The sequence below is a fragment of the Coloeus monedula genome (assembly GCF_965178545.1).
Source record: "Coloeus monedula genome assembly, chromosome: 25".
Classification (NCBI taxonomy): Eukaryota; Metazoa; Chordata; class Aves; order Passeriformes; family Corvidae; genus Coloeus; species Coloeus monedula.
Genome location: NC_138805.1, coordinates 3,136,221 through 3,160,507, shown reverse-complemented (window position 1 = coordinate 3,160,507; position 24,287 = coordinate 3,136,221). Strand labels below are relative to the sequence as shown.

At 48.4% G+C, this 24,287-nt stretch overlaps 1 protein-coding gene across 1 annotated transcript; it reads right to left on the bottom strand.

Moving 5' to 3' along the window:
- Nucleotides 1-1,383: 1,383 nt before the first annotated feature.
- LOC309581943 (beta-galactosidase-1-like protein 2) lies at nucleotides 1,384-23,850 on the bottom strand. Its single transcript, XM_082296862.1, has 20 exons — nucleotides 23,757-23,850; nucleotides 21,575-21,634; nucleotides 20,193-20,390; nucleotides 19,934-20,002; nucleotides 19,556-19,651; nucleotides 18,034-18,142; nucleotides 17,665-17,757; nucleotides 15,007-15,088; nucleotides 12,316-12,380; nucleotides 10,170-10,254; nucleotides 9,519-9,656; nucleotides 8,813-8,893; nucleotides 8,508-8,614; nucleotides 7,977-8,123; nucleotides 7,530-7,601; nucleotides 6,649-6,730; nucleotides 5,397-5,484; nucleotides 3,496-3,610; nucleotides 2,476-2,592; nucleotides 1,384-2,036 (listed from the first exon to the last, which is right to left on the bottom strand). The coding sequence occupies exons 1-20, from the start codon at nucleotides 23,837-23,839 to the stop codon at nucleotides 1,950-1,952; spliced, it is 1,974 nt and encodes a 657-aa protein (XP_082152988.1). The 5' UTR covers nucleotides 23,840-23,850; the 3' UTR covers nucleotides 1,384-1,949.
- Nucleotides 23,851-24,287: the final 437 nt, after the last annotated feature.

Below are 24,287 nucleotides of genomic sequence, written 5' to 3'. Positions count from 1 at the left end.
CCCACTGTCCCAATTCTTTCAAAAAGGTCTGAAGCACAATTTTACCTTTGAACTGAGGGGAAAATGTAATCCTGCAATAGATGTGGTTATTTTTTAGCCCTAACATATAGAACTATTAAAGTGCTCTGGGTTTGATTGTTGGCTTCATGGTGCAGAAGTCTCTCCTTGGACTAATGACATTGTGTATTTCCTGATATTTCAAAGGAAAATATTTTTTGTAAATTATTTTCCCCCACTGTATATCAGAACCATTGGGGAAAAGTCACATTCTTTAGTTCCCAGCCACAGAAGCCTTTACAAAAATGTTCCTTTTAGATGCGGTGGCTGAAGCACTACTTGGATAGAAAGTGTTGGATGCTGCTGGCTGCTCTGTGGGAACAGGTATTGTTATCTTGGATTAAAACTCTGCACTCAAGTAGATTTATTCTGTTATTATACTTCTGAGTTCCCTTCAGCCTGCAAACCCGACAGTGGAAAGAGACATTTTTCAAGGACTACCACGTTTTCATAACATTGACAGAGTTTCCAACTGATGTCCTCTCTGAGCTGCATGTTTTGGTTCACTAATCTGAATTCCAGTCCCTGCTGGGTTCCAACCTTCCCTCCTCGGAAGGAAATAACTTCCAGAAAGATGCAAAGGACGGAGTTCTGAACACAGCCCTGCACATTTGCTCTGGCCACAGGAGCCTGGGCCCTTTCAGCTGCCGTGGCCCTGGGGAGCAGAGATAGGTGTGACCAGACGTGGCCAGGATGGAGTGTGTTCCAGCTGCACTGTCTGTTGTCAGTTTTAAACAAACTGTATTTAAATTTGTTAAATAAAATGATGGTTTCTAAGAGCCAGAATACCCTGCACCTCCCTTAACAGACACAGTCTGGTGTTTCCCTCAGAGCCTGAATCCTGCTACTGGCACAGAAAGCAGCAACTCCTTGGAGGTCCTGAAGGATTCACAGCTCGAGTTTGATCTCTTCCTCTCCCTAAGGAGGCTGCAGCTCCTCTGTGCCTTGGAGCTGGTGAGTTCAAAGAACGTCATGTTTACCTAAATCCCGAGTTTGTGTTTACAGGGACAAAAAGAAAAAAAGAAACCAGGACCCAAGATCCTGGGGCAGCTTTAAGGCAAAAGCAGGGATGAGTTTTCCTACTTGTAGTCCCTTTGCTTCCATCCCAGTCCAAATCTGATCCCTGCTCATTTTCCAAGGGGGAATTTCGTCTTTAGCACGAGTGGAGAGAGGACTGGAGGACTCACTTGTTCTTTTCTCCTCCTTGGAAATTCTCATTCCTGCCTCACCTGAAACAATGATACATTTGATAGAAGACAAAACACATTTCACTTTTTAAAACTTTTTTTTTTTTTTTTCCTTTTGAGAGAGAGACGACCTCCATAGCAAAACTTAGTGGGAAAAAAAAAACCGAATTAAAAGTCATTTGACAACCACCTTGGCCTCCAACACAGGAACACATAATGGCCTTTTTGCAGAGAGACCTGCTAAAATCTGCCTCAAAGCATACCAAAATGGTTTTCCACACCTGATTACTCACATGTTCACCAACTATTTTCTCCCTACCTAATTATAAAAACAAGGAGGCCAGCGATAGCACATTTTGAAAGTCCCTGGAAAGCTGAGCTCAGCTTTCGGTTCAGATAGCTTCAGTTCTTTCTCTCTCTCTCACCTGCCTCCAGCACCTTTTTACTCCCCCACATCCACCAGATGGTCCAGAACATGCGCAGCCATCCAGGCTGGGGGTTCTCAGTAGTCCAGGGAATGAGCTGCTGCATCCATCCATCCATGGAACAACGGCCCTGCTTCCTCCGGCCGGCCTCTCCTCTGAGAGGGCAAATCCTTTCCCTGGCTCTAGTGGAGATTAGCATGCCCAAGTGCTGAGCCATCACGTCCCCAGACATGCAACCAGGAATATTCAGGATGAGCCAAACATGGGAAAGCAGCTCTGCTCAGTCCACGTACTGGGTCCGTCCTAAATACGGGATGTCCACGGACTGGATGATCCGTCCCGCCGTGCGCTCCTCAAAGATGACAATCTGCACAGGGAGAGAGAAAACCCCTTCTTACAAAGCCTGGGGGCTTTAAATAATTTCAGGAGGAGGGGAAGGAAGCATCATTTAAAGACATCAGTCAGTGTGAGTCTTAACAGTGACTGAGACTCTGCCTCGGCACCACGTGGTGCAGGAATGAAGCAGCAGCACATCAGCTTTGTCTCCATTTCCAACTTGGGGCAGAGCTTTGTAGTTCAGCTGCCATCCTTGCCACCCCTTAGTGGCTGTCAGAGCCAGAGCCAGCTTTAGAGCAGCACCTTCCCTCATTTTCACAGGTCTTAGGAGACAGCACTGTCCTTCCCCTCTATTGTGCTGGCTTGCAGCTAAGGGAGGATAATTGATGTCCTGTGCACGTCTGGCTCTTTGGGACACGGATCTTTAACAACACCCACAGGCAAAGGGCAATCCCAGCAGAGCCTCTCACCTCGTTGCCCCCTCTCCGTAGCCAGGGCCCAGGAAGGTAAAGCGTCTCCTGAGGTCCAATCTTCCAGTATCTTCCCAGGTTCTGACCGTTGACAAACACCACTCCTTTTTCCCAGCCCTGGAATCAAGGCAGAACACGGAATTACCGATGCAGCTCTGCTGCCTCGTTAGCGTCCCCACAGGAAACCAAATCTGCTTTCACACTTGCATTCTTTCCAGCCACTTTCTGCAAGTTTTCTGCTTGCTTTCCCTGTGCAAGTCCCTGCAGCCAGGAACATTTAAACAAGCCCTGTTGAACAGGAGTTATCCTTAATGTGCTCATTAAGAGGATAAAGCGTTCAAAAAACGTGCAATTTGTGATTCATGCTCATACAGGAAATTTCATCCCTTTGAACAGACAGGCCTTTATTCCTTCCCAAGCATGGAATATCTGCCCTCATCTCTTTCCCAAGTGACAGAAATACTGAATTGCTGCTGGCTGGCCTGATTTGCAACAAATACGATTTTCCCAGTAAATGGGAAAGTGAGCAGGACAGTAAGGATGGGCACAAGCCTTGGCTCTAAGGGAGGGAAATCAGAGGAGGAAGTTTAATAATACTTAAAATCTCATCTGAAGGTCTAGGCAATCTCCCACAGAAGGATGACAGGAATGCTAACTCCCATGCCATGGCCACAAAGAAGTGACTCTTTCCATGTCACACTGAGGAGACAGGGATAAAACAAGGGCCTCCATTATTTTCTGTGCCCATTACTCCTCTGCAACTAGAAAATCACATCTGTATGCCAGTAAAAAAAGACTGAAGTGGTCACTGGCAGCTCTGCGGGGCCAGTACTGCACATGTTTTCCCTTCAGGACCTCTCCAGACTGAACAGAAGTACCTGGAGGAGACTTTCAGCCCCTCAGAATAATTCTCTAAAAGAGAGGGAGAGACTACAGACACAGAGGCCAGTCAGAGCTGTTGCACAAGTGTCTCTCCAACCAGCTCTTTAAAAACCTTGATTAAAAACAACCAGGACTTGCCTGTAGCTTCAAGAAGGTGTCCTGTGGCTGCTGCTCTATCCACAGCCTCCCACGGAAAAACGCCGGCCCCACGAAATAATCCGGGACCGTGCTCCAGCCAGACACACGCTGCAAGCTGCAAGAGAGGGACAGCTCACACAGGGCACTGGGGCCACCTGCCTCTGTCCCCAGGGTCCACATCCCTGCCAGCCCAAGCTGGGGTACAAGACAAGGGTACCTGGGGCTGTCGCCACCTCTGATGCTTCACAGCGCCGGGAAACGCTTTTTACAAGAGCGTGTGGTGACAGGACAAGGGGGAAAGGATTCAGACTGGATGAGAGCAGGTGTAGATGAAATATTGGCATGAAATTTTTCCCTGAGAGGATGGTGAGGCCCTGGCAGAGGTTGCCCAGAGAAGCTGTGGCTGCCCCATCCCTGGAAGTGTCCAAGGCCAGGTTGGAGCAACCTGGGATAGTGGAAGGTGTCCCTGCCCAGGGCAGGGGTGGGATAGAGGATCTTTAAGGCCCTTTCCACCAAATCACTCTGGGATAAAAGCTCGGCTTCATGTTGGTTGTTAAGGATCCTTCACATCTGCCAGGGTGCTTTAAATGTCTGTGGCTTGCTAAAGGAAGCTGCAGAACTGACAGGATTCAAACCAGACATTGCTGCCACTGCTCCTGTCGAGGAACACAAACACATCCTTGCAAGGTTGCAGTAATTAGGGGAAATCTGACATTATTTCTTACTTGTGGCAACAATTTGGGAGCAGGGCACAAACAGAAGAGGAAATAAGGAGTGTAGAATCCCACAGAAGCCTTGAGCTCCTGTCAGGACATGCTCCCTCCAACCCTTACAAACTGCATCTCTTGGACTGGGGGAAGTTATTGATCCAGTGCAGCCTGGCTGCCACTGAATTATTCAACTCAAAGCCTGTGACAGCTCCTTTCACAACACTCCTCTCCCTCCTCCCCCGAGGAGACTGTGAGCTGATTGTGTTTCAGTGCTGCTGGTCAGCAGCCAGGAGCTGAGGGTAGTGGTGACTAATCTTGCTTTTGTTTGGGCATGGCAGCTCACTTGCTTTAATGCTCCTCTCTGGAAATGTTCCTCTAACACCCTGCAGTCCAAAAGGCTGTGAGTTACCCCATCAATAAGAATTCTTCAGGTAGCCCCCAGCACCTGGTAAAACCGTCCTTAGACATTTCTGAATGTGGACTTTTTTCCTTTTAAAAGCCATCTCAGTTTAACGTGGCCTCTCTCTCCCTCCTACACAAAATGGGGCAGCTGTGGTATCTCGGGGGATGCACATAAGTTGCTTTCTGGTATTAAAAACATCACTGTAAAGAGTGTCTCTGGATTGTGGCCACAGTCCATAGGGCATCTGCTGCCTGAAACACTTGCTGAGGTTTTCTGTATGTGCTGACAGAGGCTCTTCAACATCCCCCTGCTAGATTTCCTTCCTTGAATTAAAGCAAAACAACATAAAAGAGAGGGAGCCATCTGGATTGTTAATGCACTATCAGTAGCTTTCTAGAATTAATCTATCCCTCGCCAGTCTGAATTACTAAATATATCAGCCAGATTGGTAATTTCCAGAAAGACCCGAAATTTCCAACGCGTGGGTGTGTGGGGATCCTCCCGTTTGGGTAAGCCTGGTTTTTACCTACCTGATCTAACCCTGCTGCAAGGAAATCTTTAAATCCTGCACAGTGGGATTAGATTTCTCCCTAAATAATGGTATGGATCAGCTAGCACCATTTCCTGCACTATTTCAGGCAAAGGTATCAGCGAGGAACTGATCAGTGCAAAAATCCACCTCCCCACTGTTACCTCAGGTTGCTCCCTATCAGATACTGCACTGCTGGAAAAACAGGTGGTTTCAAATGAGGAAGGGGAAAAAAAAAAAAAGTTTAAATCCCACAAACCTTTTCATGAAGGCAGGTTTCATCTCCAAACTGTAAATCTTGAAGTTCCTCAAGGGGGTTTTATTCAAGAAGACGTCACCAATTAAGCCTGCAAGAGCAATGGAGGTAATGAAGAGTTGAGGAGCAGCTAAGGCTGATGGATTTTGCTATTTGAATCTGTGGAACAGCAGGAGATGGAAAGCAGCCACGTTCTGCAATGGAATTAGAGTCCATATGGTCCCATTGCTCATCCAGATGGAGTGGGGAGCATTACTAAACTTCGGCCTCTCCACTCTCTCCTCTCCCTCAACTCACCAGGGCCCCAAACCCCCTCCCAGCAGAAAACACTGGGATGTGTTGGACAGGCAGCACATGGAGCATTGTTGGGGTTTGGTGAGCTGACCATGCACAGATTTCTTTAAAGCAGTCAATCTCTTCTGTAACAGGCACAGCAAAATAAAACATGGGCCAGCACTGACACCCAGAGCTGCTCCAGGGCTTTCCATCCCAGGATTTTAAGGCACCTTAATAAGTCAGTCACCTTCAGCACCTTTTTGTTAAAGCTGCTCTCCCTGAAGCAGGCAAAGCCTGGGTTCTAATGCAGCCTCCTAATCACAGGACTGAGGCTGCTGAGGCAGCACTGAGGCTTTATGGAACTTTTCTGCATTAAATAAAATCAATACAGTCATGTGCCTAACTCCATTAATCTATTTTATAGAGCTTTTGCACATAGCTCCCCATTAAAACAGAATCAACCTCTTCCAGCTCCACCACTGTGTGCGACAGGCTTGAGCATTTCAGTCAATTCTGCTCAAGGGGATGCAGTTCCCTCCTCCTGCGACTGTGTGAGCTTTTAAATGCAATTATCAACCCCCAAGGGAAAACACGGATTAAAAAAGGTATTTTCCTTCCCTCCCTTGAAGTAATATGCTCACAGAGCAAGAGAAAGGGAGCTGAGCATCACCTAGGAAACCTAGAGCAGAGCCAGATTCATTGATAGCCTTGCCTTTAGCTATGCCCTTATGAAATAAACCTTGGTGCAGGGCACTGAGCAGCCACTGCTTTTCCTCTGATCACTCCAGACAGGGGGTGAGGATGTTTTTTAACACACTCCCTCCCTCACACCATTTCCCACCAACTCCCAGTCCTGACCAGCACCACGAGAGCTGTACTGGGCCCTTAGCTGGTTCTGTGCACAGCTCACAGACAGTTCTGCAGCATTTACACTCTGAGAAGTGTCTGGGAGAGTTTGGGAGCACAGAAGCAAACCCACCTTTCCTCTGCTCGTTCAGTGCCAGCCCATAATTGACGCGCCCACGGTTCTCTACCAGGAGCCTCAGCTGCCTGAAGCCCTGCTAAAAACAAACAAGGAGAAGCATCAGGTCCTGCACCAGCCTCAGCAGAGGCCAGTGAAGCTGTTCAAGAGGGGAAGTGGCACCACAACCTTTGGCAGCTGCAATTTATAAATCCACCTTGAAGTTCTCTGCTGCCAACAGTGAGGAACTCGCAGCCTTTGCACAGAAGCTTTCTGGTTTGTTTTTTTATTTTCTCTTGGATTTTTAACTCCCATTTTGATATCACCCACAGAGCCAGAACTGGAGTTTGACACAGGACAGGCTCATGTCATAAACTCTCCCACAAGCCTTAAGAACAACCAGTGCATCCACCCCCTTCCCTGCTCCTAGAGCCACCCCAGCTCTGTTGGAATGAGCTCAGTCAGTACATTGTTCTTAGTGCCAACTTCTGCCAGGGTAAAACTGCTCTCAGAGCTAAAGAGAGACATTCCCCCTCATTTGAGACCCAAGACCCTCCAAACCCCCTTTAAACCTGCTTTGTGCTAAGGAAGATGAAGCCTGCGTGGATTTAATCCGCACAAACAGGGTACAGGTACTCAATGTTGTGGCTGAGGTAAGAAGGCTGGCCAATTTCGTGCAGCAAGGACTACAATAACTTGAATTTTCTCCACGGAAAAGCATTCAAACCCCAGTTTTCAATCGCAAAACGGCAGTGAAATCCCACTATTCCACTAGAGAGATGGTGTTTGATTAGGGCACCAAGCTAGTCTGAGTCAGGAGGAGGTGCCTTTCTGAGACTTCTCCCTCTTTAGCAACCTTGGTTCTGTCATCCACACCCTGAGCAATCTCCAGCAGTTACCTGTCCCTCAGGAATGGAGAGCTCCACTGTGTTGTAGTCCAGCTCCCCCACGTACATGGTGTTAACAAACACCTGCAGAACAGAGCACAGGAGACCAGAGCAACTGCTCATCAATTCTGTCATAATCAGATCACTCAAGCTGTATTTGGGGAAGAAATTGTCTCTGCTTGAAACTAGAACTCAAGTGTCCACAACTGTGTCACGGATTCAGTTCAGGTGGGAATAAAATAATCAAAATATTCTCAGAACGTTCAACATTCTGATGATTAAAGATGTTACAAGTTTTAGCAGACTGGAACTGGAAATTTAATTAGAAATGATAAGGCTTGAGGCTTAGCTGAGAACTGCAAAGAGTGAATCACAGAACTAATCTAAAATTTCATGTTTTCCCCCATTTCCTGCCTCCACCCAAGGCGAGTGAGTGCCTAAGGAGCCCTGTGCCCCTACCTGTGCCCGGTCCCGGACGTGGTCCCTGGTGTGCAGGTGGCCACCCCCAAAAATGACAGTCTCATAGAGCACATATCCATAGGGCTGCCCAATGCTGTCGTTCAGATGCAGATTCTCCATGTTCACAGGGAACTCTGACTTAATGGGCTGCAGAGGAGAAGCAAATTGAACGTCAGGAGTGGCCTCTCACATTGGCAGACCACGCAGAGGCAGCAGGTATCCCACGCTGCCACAGGTGAGAGCCTCCCGAGCTCTGCTCCAACCCAAATTCCCTCCTGACCCTAAGAAAGCTGCACCACAGTACAAGAAAAAGGAGCCAAGGACTTGCAAAACCACAATTCCAAGAGAACAGAAGTCACAGTGGAAAAGGCAAGAGAAAAGATTTGCTGCTTTTGCATATCCTTGGCAAAAAAAAAAAAAAAAATCCCCAACCTCATCCTTGTGGAATAAAAAGGAAGAGCACAAATTGTCTTTTGCACCTAGAAGTTGATGCCTTTTAGGTCTGGGATGCATTAAAAGAGGTGCCACTACCTGTAAAAGTGCTGGCAACACATCCCAGAGAGAGATGTATTGGTGCAGCAGGATGGCACCGTAGGAGGCCTTGCTTTCAATCATGGGAGGCAGAGGAAGGGGCTGGCCTGGGATGCAAAAAGAAAGATGGAACAATGATTTCAGACAACACAAATTCAAGATCCCTCCAGACCTCCTTTGGTCCTCCCATCCTTAATTCCCAACAACCCAGAGCCCCAGGGCTGCAGCAGAAGGGGCAGTTTAAACAATTCCCTCGTGTAACAGTGTGGGGGGAGCAGTGCCTTGGCTCCTGGGTTTGTAATTACCAATGACCATGCTGAAGAGCTGTCGCAGCTTGAAGAATTTGGATGTGTAGTCTCCAGCCTCTGTCAGCACAGCATCGTAATCTGCAAAAGCAGCACATGTTTTGAAAACATAAAGCAGCTCTGGGACGGCTTCACGCAAGAAATGCAAGCCCCAGGCACAATTTTCATGGCACTGTCTGTAGTATGGAAGTCTGTACACTTTAATCTGAGTGAACATCATTAAAGAGCCACAGAATTCCTTAATTTAGACAAGAGCCATTCACCAAGGAGCAACACACTTTCAGAGATCTAATTTGCACACATCCAGAATTTCACACAGGATGAAGTCAACCATTTGAACAAATTAACCATTTTAACAAACGGCTGTTGGGATGAAAAGAGATTTATGGCACAGTTTCACTTGGTAAAATTAAAAAATGGTGTCTTGGATCACCATCTCTCCCTAGAAAGAAGAGAAATCAAGTCATCATCTGTGACACCTCTAATTACAATTCAGAATAAAGGAATCTCCCACATCCTGGAGTGCGTTGGGACTTGGAAACACCAACAAAAGCCCCTTTTTAGACAGGTATTTGCTTCTGAGCTGTGTTCCACCTCATCCCTCCAGGACAAAGTGGTTGTGCTGATTATTCTCAGCATTGCTGGTGACTGTCACTAACCCAGGGTAGTCAGAGCTGCACAGGCAAGGCAGGGAAAATAAACTCACCATAACTGGTGACATCTGACTTGTACTCATCAGCTTCCAGAGCCCCGTTCATGAAGCCAAAGTTGGTGCCTCCATGGAACATGTAGAGGTTGATGGATGCTCCTGTTTTGAGGATGCTTGCTACAGTATTCACCATCTCTGCAAAAAAAGGGTGGTGCCAGGGAGGCCACAGACCACAAATCTGGGCCAGGAATTCAAATCAAACACATTCTGCTCCCTATCCTTCCCGTGCAGCCACAGTGATTTGTGTTGTGATTTGCACCTTGCCCTCAGGAAGGGCAGCACATCTCCTGATGCATTAATACATTCAAATATCCTCTCCTCCAGGTGAAAAGGGGTGAAGCTCACAGCCTCCAGCAGGAATTTGGCTTTTAAGCAGCAAAGTTGTAAGAACTCCTCAGTGAGACTCCTAAAGGAACACACTAATGACCCAATTACACAGACAATTACAGGAGGATGAGAGAGTCCTTAAAACATTCTATAGCTCTGTTTTCACTGCTCTTTAGATGCCCTGGGGGGTCTGGAATTGTTGGTTTATTTTTTTACTAGTAGCCTTCCTAATGAGCTTTTAAACCAGGGAGAAGGTGCTGCACTCACAAGGGGTTTAAATTCACCACAAAATGTCCTACAAAAACAGCGTTTGGTGCTCACCATCTGCATCAAAGACATAGTGAGGGCCTCCCCAGTTATCAAACCACCCGGTCCAGTACTCCATCACCATCTTTGGCTGGTCTTTCTGTGTCAAAAGAAAAACAAAGTTAAAATGGATTCAGGGCATTCCTGCACTCACCCCTTTTTCTAGAGAAGCATTGTTCAAACCCAGTGTGGGGACATGGTTTTACAGGAGTGTTTTCTTCTCAGCTGGCACCTAAGGAGCTCTGGGCATGAGAGGAACAAGGAGCTGTGGGCCAGCAATGCCCAGAACAGGCAAGCAAAGCTTTGTGCCTCTGCTCATCACAAAGCACAGAGCACACAATCAGGTGCTATCAAACAGTTCTGGATGCTGCTGCTTGGTAGAGCTGTAGCAAACAGACAAACCAACTGTCAGTGTTTAGTTTTTGCTAGAAACACACATTTATAAATGTCTGCTTATCTGCCACGCCACTGCCAGCTGAGAGTCTGCAGGTGCAGGGCAGCCAGTGCTTGCCAAGGTACAGCAGCAGACCTGAGCTGCTTAATGCCTTTTTAATGCTGCATATGGTGCTAGCAGGGAAGAATTTGCAGGAATTAGGTCTTCATTAAAGGCTCTGCACACAGAGCAATTGCTTCCCATTTGTCACTGCCTGCCAGCTCCCTGTGGGATCCCCCCCGGCCCCATCACATGGACAGGGCAACGTGTGCTCAGCCTGGCTGCCCCTCGTGGGCTCTATTTCCAGATTGTTTTGACCTTTGTGTGATAGGGGCTTTATCTGATGCCACAGGAATTGGCTGAGGAAAGTGGCATTAAAGAAACTCGTGCTTCATTAGGACAAAACAACTGCCTGTAATCATCTAAACAGCTCTAGGAGATGCATTTAATCAGTCCATCCCCAGTAAACCAGTCAAAGAGGGAATTTTGTCACCTTCTGGAACAAAAACCCATAACAAGGAAAAGACAAAACAGCTTCATAATCCCTACAAACACTTCCTATCTCATAATTAGTCCAGCAAAGCAGGAGCTGCTTTTTTGGGGCTGTGTTGCATTCATTTGGTGGGGAAGGTGCCACCTTCTATTCATTTGCAAGGTTTGGGGAATTCTGGAAGACCTGAAGGAGGTGAAAGCACCTCCAGCAGAGCCTCTTTTACCAGTAAAGGAAAAGAAAAGAAAAGAAAGCTGTAGGATTAAACATCCAGCCTGCCAGCAAGGCTTCCCTCCACAGCCAGGCAAAAGCCAAGGGAAGAGGTGAGAAGAGAATTGATCAGGCCTGGGGGCAGATCCCAGCTGCTCACATCGTGGAGCAAGCAGGGCAACAGGAAAAGAGGACACAGGGTGTAAAGAGAGAAATAAGCTGTCACTAACCCCAAAACTTGCCATTCCCCCAGCACTCCCTCAGAACAATCAGGATACTTTTCACACCAAATGTTCATTAGGCAATTAATTAATTCCCTCCCTGATTCACATCTCTGGCAGCACGGGGAGAGGTTAAAGAAGCTCAAGTGACACGCTAAAACTTCCTAAGTCTACCCTGAATGAGGCACTGGGGATGAACACCCATCACAGTGCACAGACAGAGCTGCAGCACAGCAGCAGTCTGCAGGGAGCACCCACAGCACCAGGGTGAAAGAGTCAGGGAAAAAGATGATGGAACCTCAAGAGAGAGGTCTGACAATTGTGAACTGGGATGCTCCTGGGTATCAACACTTGAATGTGAGAAGAAGCCTAACCCCTAGCAGATAAACACAGGGCACAGCTGGATGAAAAGCCTTTCTAAAGAGTGCTGGATAACATGACACTTAAATCCTCCCTCCCTGATTCCTCCTGATTGGTGAACTGTACAGAAATCACCACCTCTGCCTGACATCTTGTACTCAACCTACAGAAGACTGTGAACTTCCAGTGTGGGAATCAGTAGCATTGCAGGATTTTTTGTTAGATGATAGTATAAAAAGAATATGGAACTTAATAGAAAATTATGCTTATGCCTTTTTGCTTCGCTTGCTCTTAGCTATGCAGATTTACCAGATAACCAACCTAAAGTTAATGTTTTGCCCTAATGAGAAGGAAGCCCCAAACCAACACACAAATCCCAACCAGAGTACCAGTGCTTCACTTCTAGTGCTGGAAAATGTGGATCAACAAAGTGTTTGTGCACCTTACCTGTACTGTGTCCAGGTATTTCAGTAGCCCAGGCTCCAGTTTCTGAAAGTTAACAGTGGCCAGTGCTAATGGGAAAAGAAAAATGTATTAATTTAGACTCATCCAAAATGTCTCCTTAGGCAGCAGCCCAGCAGGAGGGAACTGCAACACCTTCTGGACCCCCAAAATAACCTCCTCAGGAATTTCCCATCAAAGCCTTCACTTGGTATGTGGAATCCACGTGGACCACAGCACACAGTGGAACACTCACAGGCCACCTTTCAGCTCTCATGTGCAGAGATATTAGAGAGACAGAGCACCAGAGCAGCTCCTGGGGTGTCACCAGCTCTAATCAGAGCCTGTAAAGCACTTGGAGATCCCCACTTAAAAGGCACCACACAAAGGCAAACTTATTAGAAAGTCCTGTCTGGATGCCACACTTCTCTCCCAGGCTTTAGCTGCAGGAATCCCTACCCAGGCAATATCCTAGAGCTTGTCATGTCTGTGGGGGTGAGTGAGAGCAACCACAGGACAAGAGAACCACAGAGAACTGGAATTGGAAGAGTTCTCTGTGCTCCTGCCCCTCCTCAGGCTCTGGAGTGGGAACACCTGCCAGCAGGACAGGACACACTAATCTGGGATCAGTGTCCCAGCCCCTGGCACACACTTGAACCACTTTCATACCTCCCAGCCCCTGGTTATGCTGATATTTCTCCCAAACAAACTCTGCAAACACAGCAGCAATGATGTGATTCGACATTAAAAACTGACTTCTAACAAGAGAGCTGGTATCAAACGCAGCCCCAGTTGTGTCAGGCAGAGCACTTCAAACAGAATATTTACAGAAGAAAAAGCTCCCTTCTCACTATTTATACCTTGATTTTAATAGGCTGACCTATGTAGTGCCAGAGCTGAAGAATTCAGCACAGAAAACACGAAGGGAGAACAAAACAAAACGTGGATTTAGCACTGATGTAATACAGTAGCTGGCAATGCTGAAGGAGAACGTGCCCAGCTCTGCTTTTCATGCAGACTAACAGCACACCATGGAAAACAGAACCATTCCCCAGAGCCTTATTTACCATTCTCACGGGGTGCTCTTTCCACACACACAAACACGGTGTCCCACCATGGTCCTTCAGCCACGGCCTGGAGGCGCAGCAGAGGCTTTATTTTGTCTCCCATGAGCTCCCAGAAGGGTTTTATCAGCTTGGGATTCTTGGAATCAGCTTGGTTTGGGTTGGAAGGGAGCTTCAAACTCATCCCATCCCCGCCCCTGCTGCGTGCAGGGACACCTTCCACTATCCCAGGTTGTTCCAAGCCCCGTCCAACCTGGCCTTGGACACTTCCAGGGATGGGGAATGATTCACAGGCCTCTCCTTTAGCCTTGTCCTCACCACCCTGCTGCTCTTCCACTTGGAGCCCTGGTTATTGCACACATCTGATCAGTGACACGTTGGTAATGAGCAGATTGTTGTGACATCCAAGAGGCAAAGCGGGATCAAAGAGCTCCCGGCACGAACACGCCGGGAAAGACGACTCTGAACAAGAAGGAGCTCTGAGGCAGCAAACATTCCCTCAGGAGATCAGGGCTAGGCAGAGATTTCCACAGCATCCCTTCTCCTGACAGCTCTGTGGCAGGCAGAGAGTGACTCTGTGTGGTCAGAGCTGAAAACTGCTGCACACCCAAAAAAATCCGAAAGACAACATCACCGGGCTGGTGAAGGCCCGTGACTTCAGTTAATGAATTTATCCCTCTCACACTGTCATGGAAAAGCAAAAGGAGGCAAAAAAAGGAGGGGAAAGTCTTTCCCTTTAATCATCTCCATTCCTGAGATTGGAAAATAAACATTATTTATGACTGAGTGATAATAGGAGCACTCAAAGACCGTACCCTGCAAACACTTAATTTGGGGGAGCAGTCACACCTCAGGCAATTGGCAGGAACACAAGAGAGAGCAGAGGCCAAGGGCAGAGTAAATCCCAGCTGAAATTACCTGGAATTCTGAGAATCAGTGCCCCAAACAGTCAAATTTAGGGCTCAGTGAAACTCAAGCAGCTGCACCTCCATTTCTTCCCAGGGAAAAGGAGGAGGGTGCTAAGCAGCATTTAAAAAACTTACTAGAATTATACTTTGTAAAAGGGCAATGGGCATCCTTTTGCTTTCTGCACATCTGACATCCTCCTTTACCTGCCTAAGGTTTTACACCCCAAAATAAGCTTGCTGAGAAGATGCTGCTGCCCCTCAAAGTACTGCTGCACTTACTGCTTAAATGTAGAATTCAGAATCAAGCTTTTAATGGACTTTTTTTTCTTCTCTTTTTAATTGCAAAGCAGCTACCTTAGGAATGAGTTATTACTGTTAGTAATTGCTGAGGAACTTGTTTAATAAATATTTAAATGAAGCATTTTCAGCCTTGTAGTCTGGTGAAACATTAAGAAATGCTGGGTGCTGCCATCTCTTGACTCAGTGGGAAGTACAGACGCCCAATCTTTCACACAATGTTGCACTTTATGTGGAAAATAAACCACTCTAAACCTTTCTGGGAAGGGCCTGGGTTTGTCCTGGGGTGCACCATCCAGCCAAGGGGTCCCTGCTACCACAAACAGAACACACTCAGTGCATGCAGAGGGTGAATTAATGTCCTGTTTTCCTTCCAAGGCCACGTTCCCCAGAGATCACAGCCTGCCCTCACCTCTACAGGCACTCACCTCCTTCCACCAAGCCAAAGGACAGCCCATTCTTGTTGTCTGAGGTCATCAGCAGCTCCACAATCCCTCTGTTTAACAGGGCCTAGTTTAAAAAGAGCAAAAGCCATTGTGTTAACAGAGTTTAGCACTTCCCAGGATATTAAAGCATTACAGTATCACCTTCTGTGGGGACAGCCTGCAACTGGCAGTGGCTTGGAATGAAATATTATCCCTGTGACATCTCCCGTTCCTCCTGAAGCTTCCCTGTCTACTTTTCCCAGCTTAAAGACAACTGGAAAGTCTTATTTTGTTTTAGGAAGCTGGATTGGTTTCTCACTGATGCATCCAACTTCAGGATTTCAGCTTCTGAGATCAATTTAACAAAGAGCTTCGCTGCTTTCATCAAAAGAGGGATTCAGGTGGAAGCAGGAAAGGAAAAGCAGCTCAGCTTTCCTGACTGCCCGACAGAGGGAGGTGAAAAGAGCTGATTTTCCAAGGAATGCCATCACAGGACAGCTCAGATACCAATGTTTTTCAATAATCAATGAATTTAGTTGTTCCCCAATGTAACAGCACTGGAGGAAACAGCACTCTAAGGTTTTAAAATCCACCTGCACACACAAGGTTCTTCCCATTAGGATTGTTCCCTGGCAGCTGGTTCTTAACAGAACTGTGGCTGATGTTGGAAGGAGAGCTCGGGAAACCTCAGCTGTTCATTAACCACTCATTTCACTGTATCTGCACTGGAAGTCATTCCTCCAGCTCCCACGAGCTCTGAGAACAAGGCTTCAGTCTCTCCAGTCTTAATTACTAATTGTGAAAAGGGATAAAGCGCTTTGTTTATGGCCCTGGCCTGCACAAAGAGCAAACCTGGGCACGGCACAGTGTCTGCATTAGAGAGAAACTGCAACACAGAGGCGACAGACAAACCCAATCCAGAGCTAGGACAACCTGGAGACTTTATCAACCCATCACCACCAAACTTAGACCTGAACAGATGCTGGATTCAGACAAAATTCAGCTGCTGAGGGACCTGGAACTTCTAACCAATTTTACTAAGGTAATTCTTTGAGCACTGCATTAATACTAAGTTTCTTCCCCTCCTTTTGAGTGTAAATGCAAAATGGAGAAACAGCAGAGCTGCCACACATTAAATGCCTCCAAGGGTGCAGCAGAGAAGCAGGAATAGAAGCTCAGCTCTGTGTGGGAAGGGTCATGCCAAAACACCCTTCCATGGCTTTCACTTTTAGGAAGGCAAAGGCATTGCGCCCAAAAGAGTGAGGTAAGCACAAGGATTTGAGGTTTTGTGTGAGCTGTGGGTGTTTTTTACTGAGTATATTAATTCCAAGAATATTGCAACTTGCTCATGGATGCTAGGTGTGAATTAACCACCTTGCCACAAACCAGAACAAAGACTCAGAGCCCCACCTCACATCAGAACCCACTCCAACCAAAAACGAAGCCCTGCAAATCCTGCTTTCCCACATTTTCATCTCTAACCACTATTCTGTACTTCCTCAGATGTAAACTGCACACAATCCCAGAACATGATGAAACAGCACTGCAAAAATACACCCACAGGCCTGGCAGGGGAATCTGCCCTGACAAATCTGAAACAGCACAAGCTCTTTCCTCACTGAGCCATGGAAAAGCAAGGACAAGCCTGCAGGCTGTTCAGACCCCCAGAATCTCTGTGCCTCGTTCATTTAGGGTTCTGAAAACCACTTGCTTGGCATTATCTCTAATTTGTTTGTATGCACACTTCATATTTAGCCCTGTAAGCAGAATTAAAGCACTGCACGAGATGGAGACGGTGCAGGAGCTGGCACAGCCCTAAGGGGATTAGCACTCCTGCCATGGGATTATTGGTTTGAAGAGCCTCTGTACACCCTGAGCAATAGGACAGCCTGAGCCTCAGGGTGCTCAGGGTGCAGCTGGGGTACCCAAAGGGTTTCAGAAGGATCCCATAATCCTGCAGCAGAAGAGCAAGACTGGATGGGTGACCCCCCTCACATGCAGCAATACCTTTAAGCATTCAGTGAGAAGAAATTAAACAACAAACCCTGTGAGAGACACTGCAGATCTTGTTATCTGGCTGGCCTGCACTTGTGCTGGGGGCAAACAAACAGGTCAGACTGCTGTGAGATCCACCAGGATAATCCAGCCTCCCTGGGCATGGGACAACTCCTTATCACGCACTCAGGGCAGCCAGGGCACAGTTTAATTTCTTTTTGGCAGGGCTAAGGGAGGCATTATGCCTGACGCTGAACCCCAAATTATACAAGTTTAGGAGTGTGCTGGTGGCTTGCTTCCATCAACTTTCCTCCCAGGAAAAGTCAGCAAAGGGAAACCTTTATCAAATATCATCTAAGAGAGGCAAAACAGGACCCCCAAGTGACAGCTTCTTCAAGACCAGCTCTGCAATACAGACGCTCCCTGGCTCCCTATCACCCTCTTCTCTGGAAGACATAATGCACATTTATCAGTACTAAGAGGGTTGTGTGCCAACTCTTCCACTCCAGGAGGAAAGATCCAAGGAAAATGCAGCTGGGGAAGGCACTAATGCTCTCAAGGGTCTCTCAAACCACACTCAAAAGTTATACAGAAAAAGGAAAACACTGTATGGAAGGTGATCTATGTGAGAGATTGACACAGAAACGAGTAAAATGCCACCATTACCATTTTGACATAGGTCATGTAGTTCGGGTCTTTGGCATAGGAACCGTATTCATTCTCCACCTGCACTGCAATGATGGGACCTCCTTTCTTGTACTGTGGGGGACAAAAGGGAGACAGAAGGTGTTCACCATGATTTCTAAGCACAGGGACCAAAATCACACTGGCTGGCAGGAAAGATGCACCAGTGTCAGATGGACTCAGCTCCACCCTCCCATGCTCCCAAACCGACACAGAAAACTACAGCCTGTGCTGATTCCTGGAGCAAAACTGGTACATTTGTTATTGCCTCACCCTGCTGCTGTCACACACAGCCCACCCTGCTCTGTGCAGCCATTCCCACCCCTGGAGAGGGAAAAGGATTTTGCTTGCCTGGAGAGGGACAACAACGCGCATCAGGTGATCAAAATAGGCATCCACAGCTTCTGTGAAGCCCTTGTACGTTGTCCTCAGCTGCATCTCGGGGTCTTGCAGCAGCCAGCTGTGGAAATCAGGAGAGGGAATGTGTTAGGGTGTCCTGTTCAGCCAAGCAGGGGTATTTCACCCAGTGACATCAAGTCACACCAGGGATCATTGGTGTCACCTGGCCGAGCCCACAGCGCAGTTGTGGCACCCCGAGCTGTGAATTACACCATGTGCCCACCACTCACACTTGTAAATAAATCCAGGCTCCAGTTCCCAATCTCTTCCTCTTCTTTTTGTTCTGCATTTCAGGCCTAAACTCATTTCATCACCTCCAGCAATAATATTTCAAGGGCTAATCTTACCACTCGAAAGTGAATTCCGTGCATTCCCAAGGGCACTCTACAACCAAGTGCTCCTTCAAAAAAACCCAATCCTTTCTCAAAACAAAGATTTCTGTAGTTGTTCCCAGTGTTTCTACTGCTGATTTACAAGGCTGGGTTCTGTCTGGAGTTAACAGAAAAAAGGGCAATTTGTTGAAGAGCAGAATAACATAAAGCTGTAACAATTTAAGAGGAATGAGACTATGTCTTCCTTTTCTCTGCAAAATGAGGCCTTAACTAAAATACTTTCAAAGGTCTGAAAAAACTTAACTCCTCTATGCTAAATGCAGCTTTTTTGACTCAGAAAAAATCAGCTCCTCTTTAGCCCTAAAATGAGAATAGTACTGTGGCTCTTTATTAGAATTTTTAACCTGTCTGATAAAAAACCACATGGGTGATGTGAAAACAGAGGCACTTCTCATAACCTAACGTGGAGGTGGCTTCTGGCTCTGGCCATGAGGAGCTCTTTCTCAGGAGTAAGTCCCTGACACCTGAACTCTGATGCCAAAGGCAAGTGAAACGTGGAAAGGTTCAAAGAAATAATCCCCAAGTGTCTGCACTGAGGTTTGTGCCCTGTGCAGGAAAGGAAAACAAGTGATAACCTGGCACTGGCTCCACCGGGATCCAGGAACCAGGCAAGTCCCAGTGCTCTCAAAGCCTCCTACAGCTGTGTGCTTCAGGGGAAAACACAACAGGAGGCTGGAAAAGTTGTGGGGTTTTATTACTGCCAGCTATATAATGCAGATTTCTAGCAGGGCTTTTCAGAAGGAGCTGAGATGATGCAAATTCTTACACCGAGCTGCAAATCCTGTTCATGGTATACAGAGAGTCAAGGTGCAACAGCAAGATGGGTCCTCCCAGTTCTATTTTCTTGCTGTAACCATTATACCATAAAACAATTATTATTTTAAACACTCAAAAAAAAATTTAGAAGAGCTCAATAAGGTAATGAGTATTCACCTGCATTGGGGACTCAGGAAACAAATATCTCCATCTAGCAGCCAGCCATTCCAAAGCAATTGCTCTGAAGGAGCCTCGACTGTGTGTTCAGGAGCTTGGGATTTGTTTGTCCCTCATGCTTCCCTGAACTGAACAATTTCCACACTCACCTGGGCAGACCCCCAAGGTCCCACTCCGAGCAGATGTAAGGTCCAGGGCGCAGAATCACCCACAGTCCATTTTTAGCTGCCAGGGAAAGGAAGGCCCTGGGGATCCAAACAGAGGAATTACTGCCTGCCTGCAGAACCCCCACTCCCAATACTCCAATCACCATGAAATTTAGGTACCAAACCAGAAGGTTTGATGAAGCAACTATACTGGATTGGTGCTGAACTGATTAAGTTCCCAGGAGTCCAGAAGGCAGAGGAAGGAACGAATCCCCACTGCCTGATCAAGGCATAGCTCGAAATAACATCTCCACCCAAACCCACACACCCTGTCCCCTCCAAACAGGAGCATTTAATAACAGAGCAGTCTGTGCCACATACCTTAGATCCAGGTTTTTACTGAAGTCAAACTTCCCTCTTTCCTTTTCGTGCAGGTTCCACGGCACGTACCTGAAAGGCAGAGCGAGGGCAGTGGAGGTGAAGGATGGGATGCTTAAAGAAAACCTGAGGCCCCACTATTCCTTCCTGTGCCTTTTCCCACAGTAAGAAGTATGGAAATACATTGTTATGGCCCACTGGAATTAATAATAAAGTCCCACTGGTGAGGTCCCTGTGAGGCTCGGGCAGGGAGGACACTTACGTGGTGAGGGTGTTTAAGCCACACGCTTTCATTTTCAGCATCCGATCTTCCCAGTACTCCCGGGGCACTCGGAAGTAGTGCATGGAACCCCCAAATATGCGGAAGGGCATCCCTTCCAGCAGGAACTGGGAGTTCTCTGTCTGCAAGCCCAGGGTCCTCCCCCATAGCCCCAGAGGGGTCAGCTCACTCCAGTTAAACCTGGAAAAGAAAAGGAGACATATGAGCAGCCAGTCCTGGGGGAGAAATGTGTCCTCCTTGTTCCACCTCACCCAGCAGGAGCAGCTCTGACCTTCCTGCTTCTTAAGCAAACCACACTCTTGGTCATACAGAGCACAAAGGTTGTTCAGAAGGCTCTAAGGCAGTTGGAAGATCTTCCCAAGATGTGGATTCAATATTAATTTCAGTGGCAGCTTCTCCCCTGAACACCCAAGCCACTGTGCCACGCTCTACAACTGACACTGCTCGGGCACAGAGCACGAAAATCACTTGCCAAAATCACGGGTGGGGAAGTTTCACTCCCAGTACTCACAAGCACTTCCCTAATTTATGGAATTTAGGATGTCCCTGCTTTGCAGTGGGATGGCACACGGCTGATTTCCAGATCCATGCTCCAACAGCACCTGCATCTCAGTATTGCCATCCTGAACGTCTTGGGGACTCTGGTATCTTCCAACTCAAGGCATAGAAAAGACAAAACCCCTTCACCTGTTCCCTGTGAGCAGAGAACCTTTTCCCCAATTTAGTGAGCCCCCTGGATTATATTCATTACCCAGGAGAGACTAAATCTGCTGCCACCACAAACTTACCTCTGCCCACATCACTGCTTATATTAATCCTGAAAACGTCATTTGCCAAAGGAACCAGAGCCATGGGGAGAGCAGCTCCTCAGCACTTACCGGGGGGAGCACTCCTCTTGGGTCACCTCCTGCACTACTCACGGCCCTGCAGGCTCCCCAGCTCACTTTGGCTGAGCCAAAACCCCATTTTATCAACAAGCCTGGACACAGAGCAGTGTCACTGCCTCCATCAGACCACTCCAGTGGCACAGCTCTGAACGCACAGCGAGTCAGACAATGGCAGCTTGTTCCTTATCAGAGCCAGATGGGAGGAAGGAATTCCCAGCTCCAGAAAGCAAGAGTGACCCACACATTTGGGAGAAATATCAGAGTGAGAGAAGAGAGGAGCACCTAAGCCTCCAGCTGCTGCCTATGCTATGTGTAAAGCAGTTGTTAGCAGAGGGTGAGGATGCTCAGAGCTCATGGCTTGCAGGGATTGCTAACCAGCAGCCTGCCTGTTCTCTGACAGGACAGGGAGACTGCAAAGGAGCTAAATCTAAGGTTTGCAGGGTACTGCACGGGCTGGCTGACAAGCTCAGAGGGTACCTGAGTAGCACAGCATTCTCACAGGGCTCTGAAACAACCGGCAGCAGGCAGGGGTAATACCTGGAAAAGGAAGCCAGATTAGATATTCACTGCCTTATTAGATATTCACTGCCTTCAGTCAACGAGACTCACACTGATTGTCCAGCCATTCACAGAAACAGTGCTGAGCAAGGAGACTGTGATGTATTCACGAAGAAGGTGGGGTAATAATAACAGGTTTTGATGATAGTGCAGCTCAGGTAGGAGAAATGAGCACAAAACACCAATCTGCCACACTTAAAGGGGGACTGCCTGAGTAAGAACAGGATCAAAAACGCTCATCTACATGAGAAAAGTAGGTACAGTCACAGAATGGTGACGTGAGGCTGGGAAATGGCAGCATTGCTCCCAAGGAATTGTTAGGAATTTCAGCAGCCAGGGACGGGGTTCTCAAGCCCCACACAGGATACCCCATGGCCACCCGCCCCTCTATGCTGCTAAATCACAGACTGTAACTTTGGCAAACCAAACCAGCAGCTACATCTGCTTTTATTTTAGGGTCAAAGGGGTCTGGTGATGCAAAACTCCAGTTTTCAAAGATTAGGTTGGAAAAGAGTTTCCAAGTTGTTTATGAGCTAGGTAGAGCCCTAAATTACCCCTGCACACAGAAGTGCTGCTGACTGGCGCCAGAATGAAGGCTGTGCTCAGGAAGCACACACAGCCAGATAAAAATAAACTAATCACTTAAGCACATCTTCTTAATCCCAGGCATAACTAACCTGGCACATTCCCTTCCAGTTTCCTACTTTAAAACTCCCCAGCTCCAGTGCTTTTTCTCCCCAAGAAGGGCTGGTAGGAAGCTCCCAGGCTCCCAGTATTTTCAACACATTATCCTAGATATCCTGAAATCCACATTTCTCATTAGGATCTGTCCAAGTAACCTCAGGGGAAAAAAAAAAAAAAACCACTTCTGTGACTCAGCAGAGCTTCATCCTGTTGCCCTGAGCTGGACTGCCACAGTTTAAAATGTACCTGGGCTCTGTACTGCTTCCTGAAAGCAATTTATAGCTCCCAGCAGATTTTTTCTTCTCACTTCTGTAATCATAGCACAGGCTGCAAATAATCTTTTTTTGCAGGATTCTATGATTCTGTGATTTCATCTCTGCTTCAGGAAAGTCTGTTTCAACCATTCCATTACCAACTAACCCCAGAGCAGAGACTCTGAAACTGAATTGGACAAGTTAGTCCAATAAGATGGAATAAGACTTTTTAAGATGGAATTTGAAGTGCAAAATGGAAAAGGAAAGTCCCAATTAACTTCTAAACCAAACAGTCACGCTGTTCATGCTTGTAAAACACAAATGTGACTGAAGTCCTCCCTGCAAGAGAGATTTAGCTTTGGTGTCCAACCACCCCGTAACCAGACCAGTCGGGAGAAAAAGCTGACGGAAAAGAAAACAGCCAAACCAGGGGAAAAAACCATTCAGTTCCTTGCTGATGCTAAAGGACGCGCTTCAGAGGACAAGGGGCTTTGCCGCTAATCCCTAAGATGCACTGAGACCTCGGAGGGCTTTGCTGTCTATTCTGGGCTTCCTCTGGCCAGAGGAAAGTGAAAGCTCCGAGCTGCGCCGGCTCCCAGCTCCTGCCCTGCACAGCCCCGTGCGCACAGACCACGGGCGAGGCAACAATCACAGCATTTCGGAGCACAGTTCCTTGTGGATACAGTGGTTTATTCCGGATACAGCGTTTTACGGATACACTCATACAAGAGACCTGTGGATATCAGGTGCAACATTTATTTAAAGCTTTGGATAATTCCGGCACGGCGGCTGCGTTACCCGCTCCTTCCCACGCTCCCGTTCCGCTGCAGGAATTATGGGAGCGGAGGATCTCTGATCGGGAAAGACGGGATTCTATCGAGCCCGTTAATTCCCCGACAGCGCGCGGGGGGGGGGGGGGGGGGGCACGGACCTTAATTACGTTAATTACGTTAATGACAGTTCTCCCCCCCACACCCCCACCCCACCGGAGCCGCCGTTCCATCCATCCATGCGCAGTTCTCCCGCAGCCAGCCCCGCTCCCGGCGGCGGGCCCTGCGCCCGGCGGGGCAGCGGCACCCCCCGCCCAACACCGCCGCCCCCCCCCCGGCCCCGCCGCCCCCGGGGCGTGACCCCCGCGCCTCTCGCCCCGCGCCGGGTCTCACCTGCGCAGCAGCAGCCACAGCACGACGAGGAGCAGCGCGATGCCCCCGAGGCGGCGCTGCCGCCGCCCCCCGCACGGCCACATGGCGGAGGGACCGCGGGCCCCCGGACCCCGCACCCCCCGGGCCCCGAACCCCCGACCCGCCGGGCGCGGACCCAGCGCGCCTGCGCCCCGCCCCGGCCCCGGCCCCGCCCCGCCCGCGCGCCATTGGCCGCGCCCCGCCCCCCGGGCACGCTCGCCGCCTCCCATTGGCTGCCGGAGGGGCGCGCGCGCTCGCGGGGGCGGGGCGTGCGGGGGAGAGGCGCGGCCGTGAGGGAACGGCTGAGGGGGGGTCCGGGGAGACCCCCGGGAGAGAACCCGGACTGAGAGCACGGACCCGGACCCCCGGGAGAGAGCCCCGGGAGAGAACCCGGACTGAGAGCACGGACCCGGACCCCCGGGAGAGAGCCCCGGGAGAGGACCCGGACTGAGAGCACGGACCCGGACCCCCGGGAGAGAGCCCCGGGAGAGAACCCGGACTGAGAGCACGGAC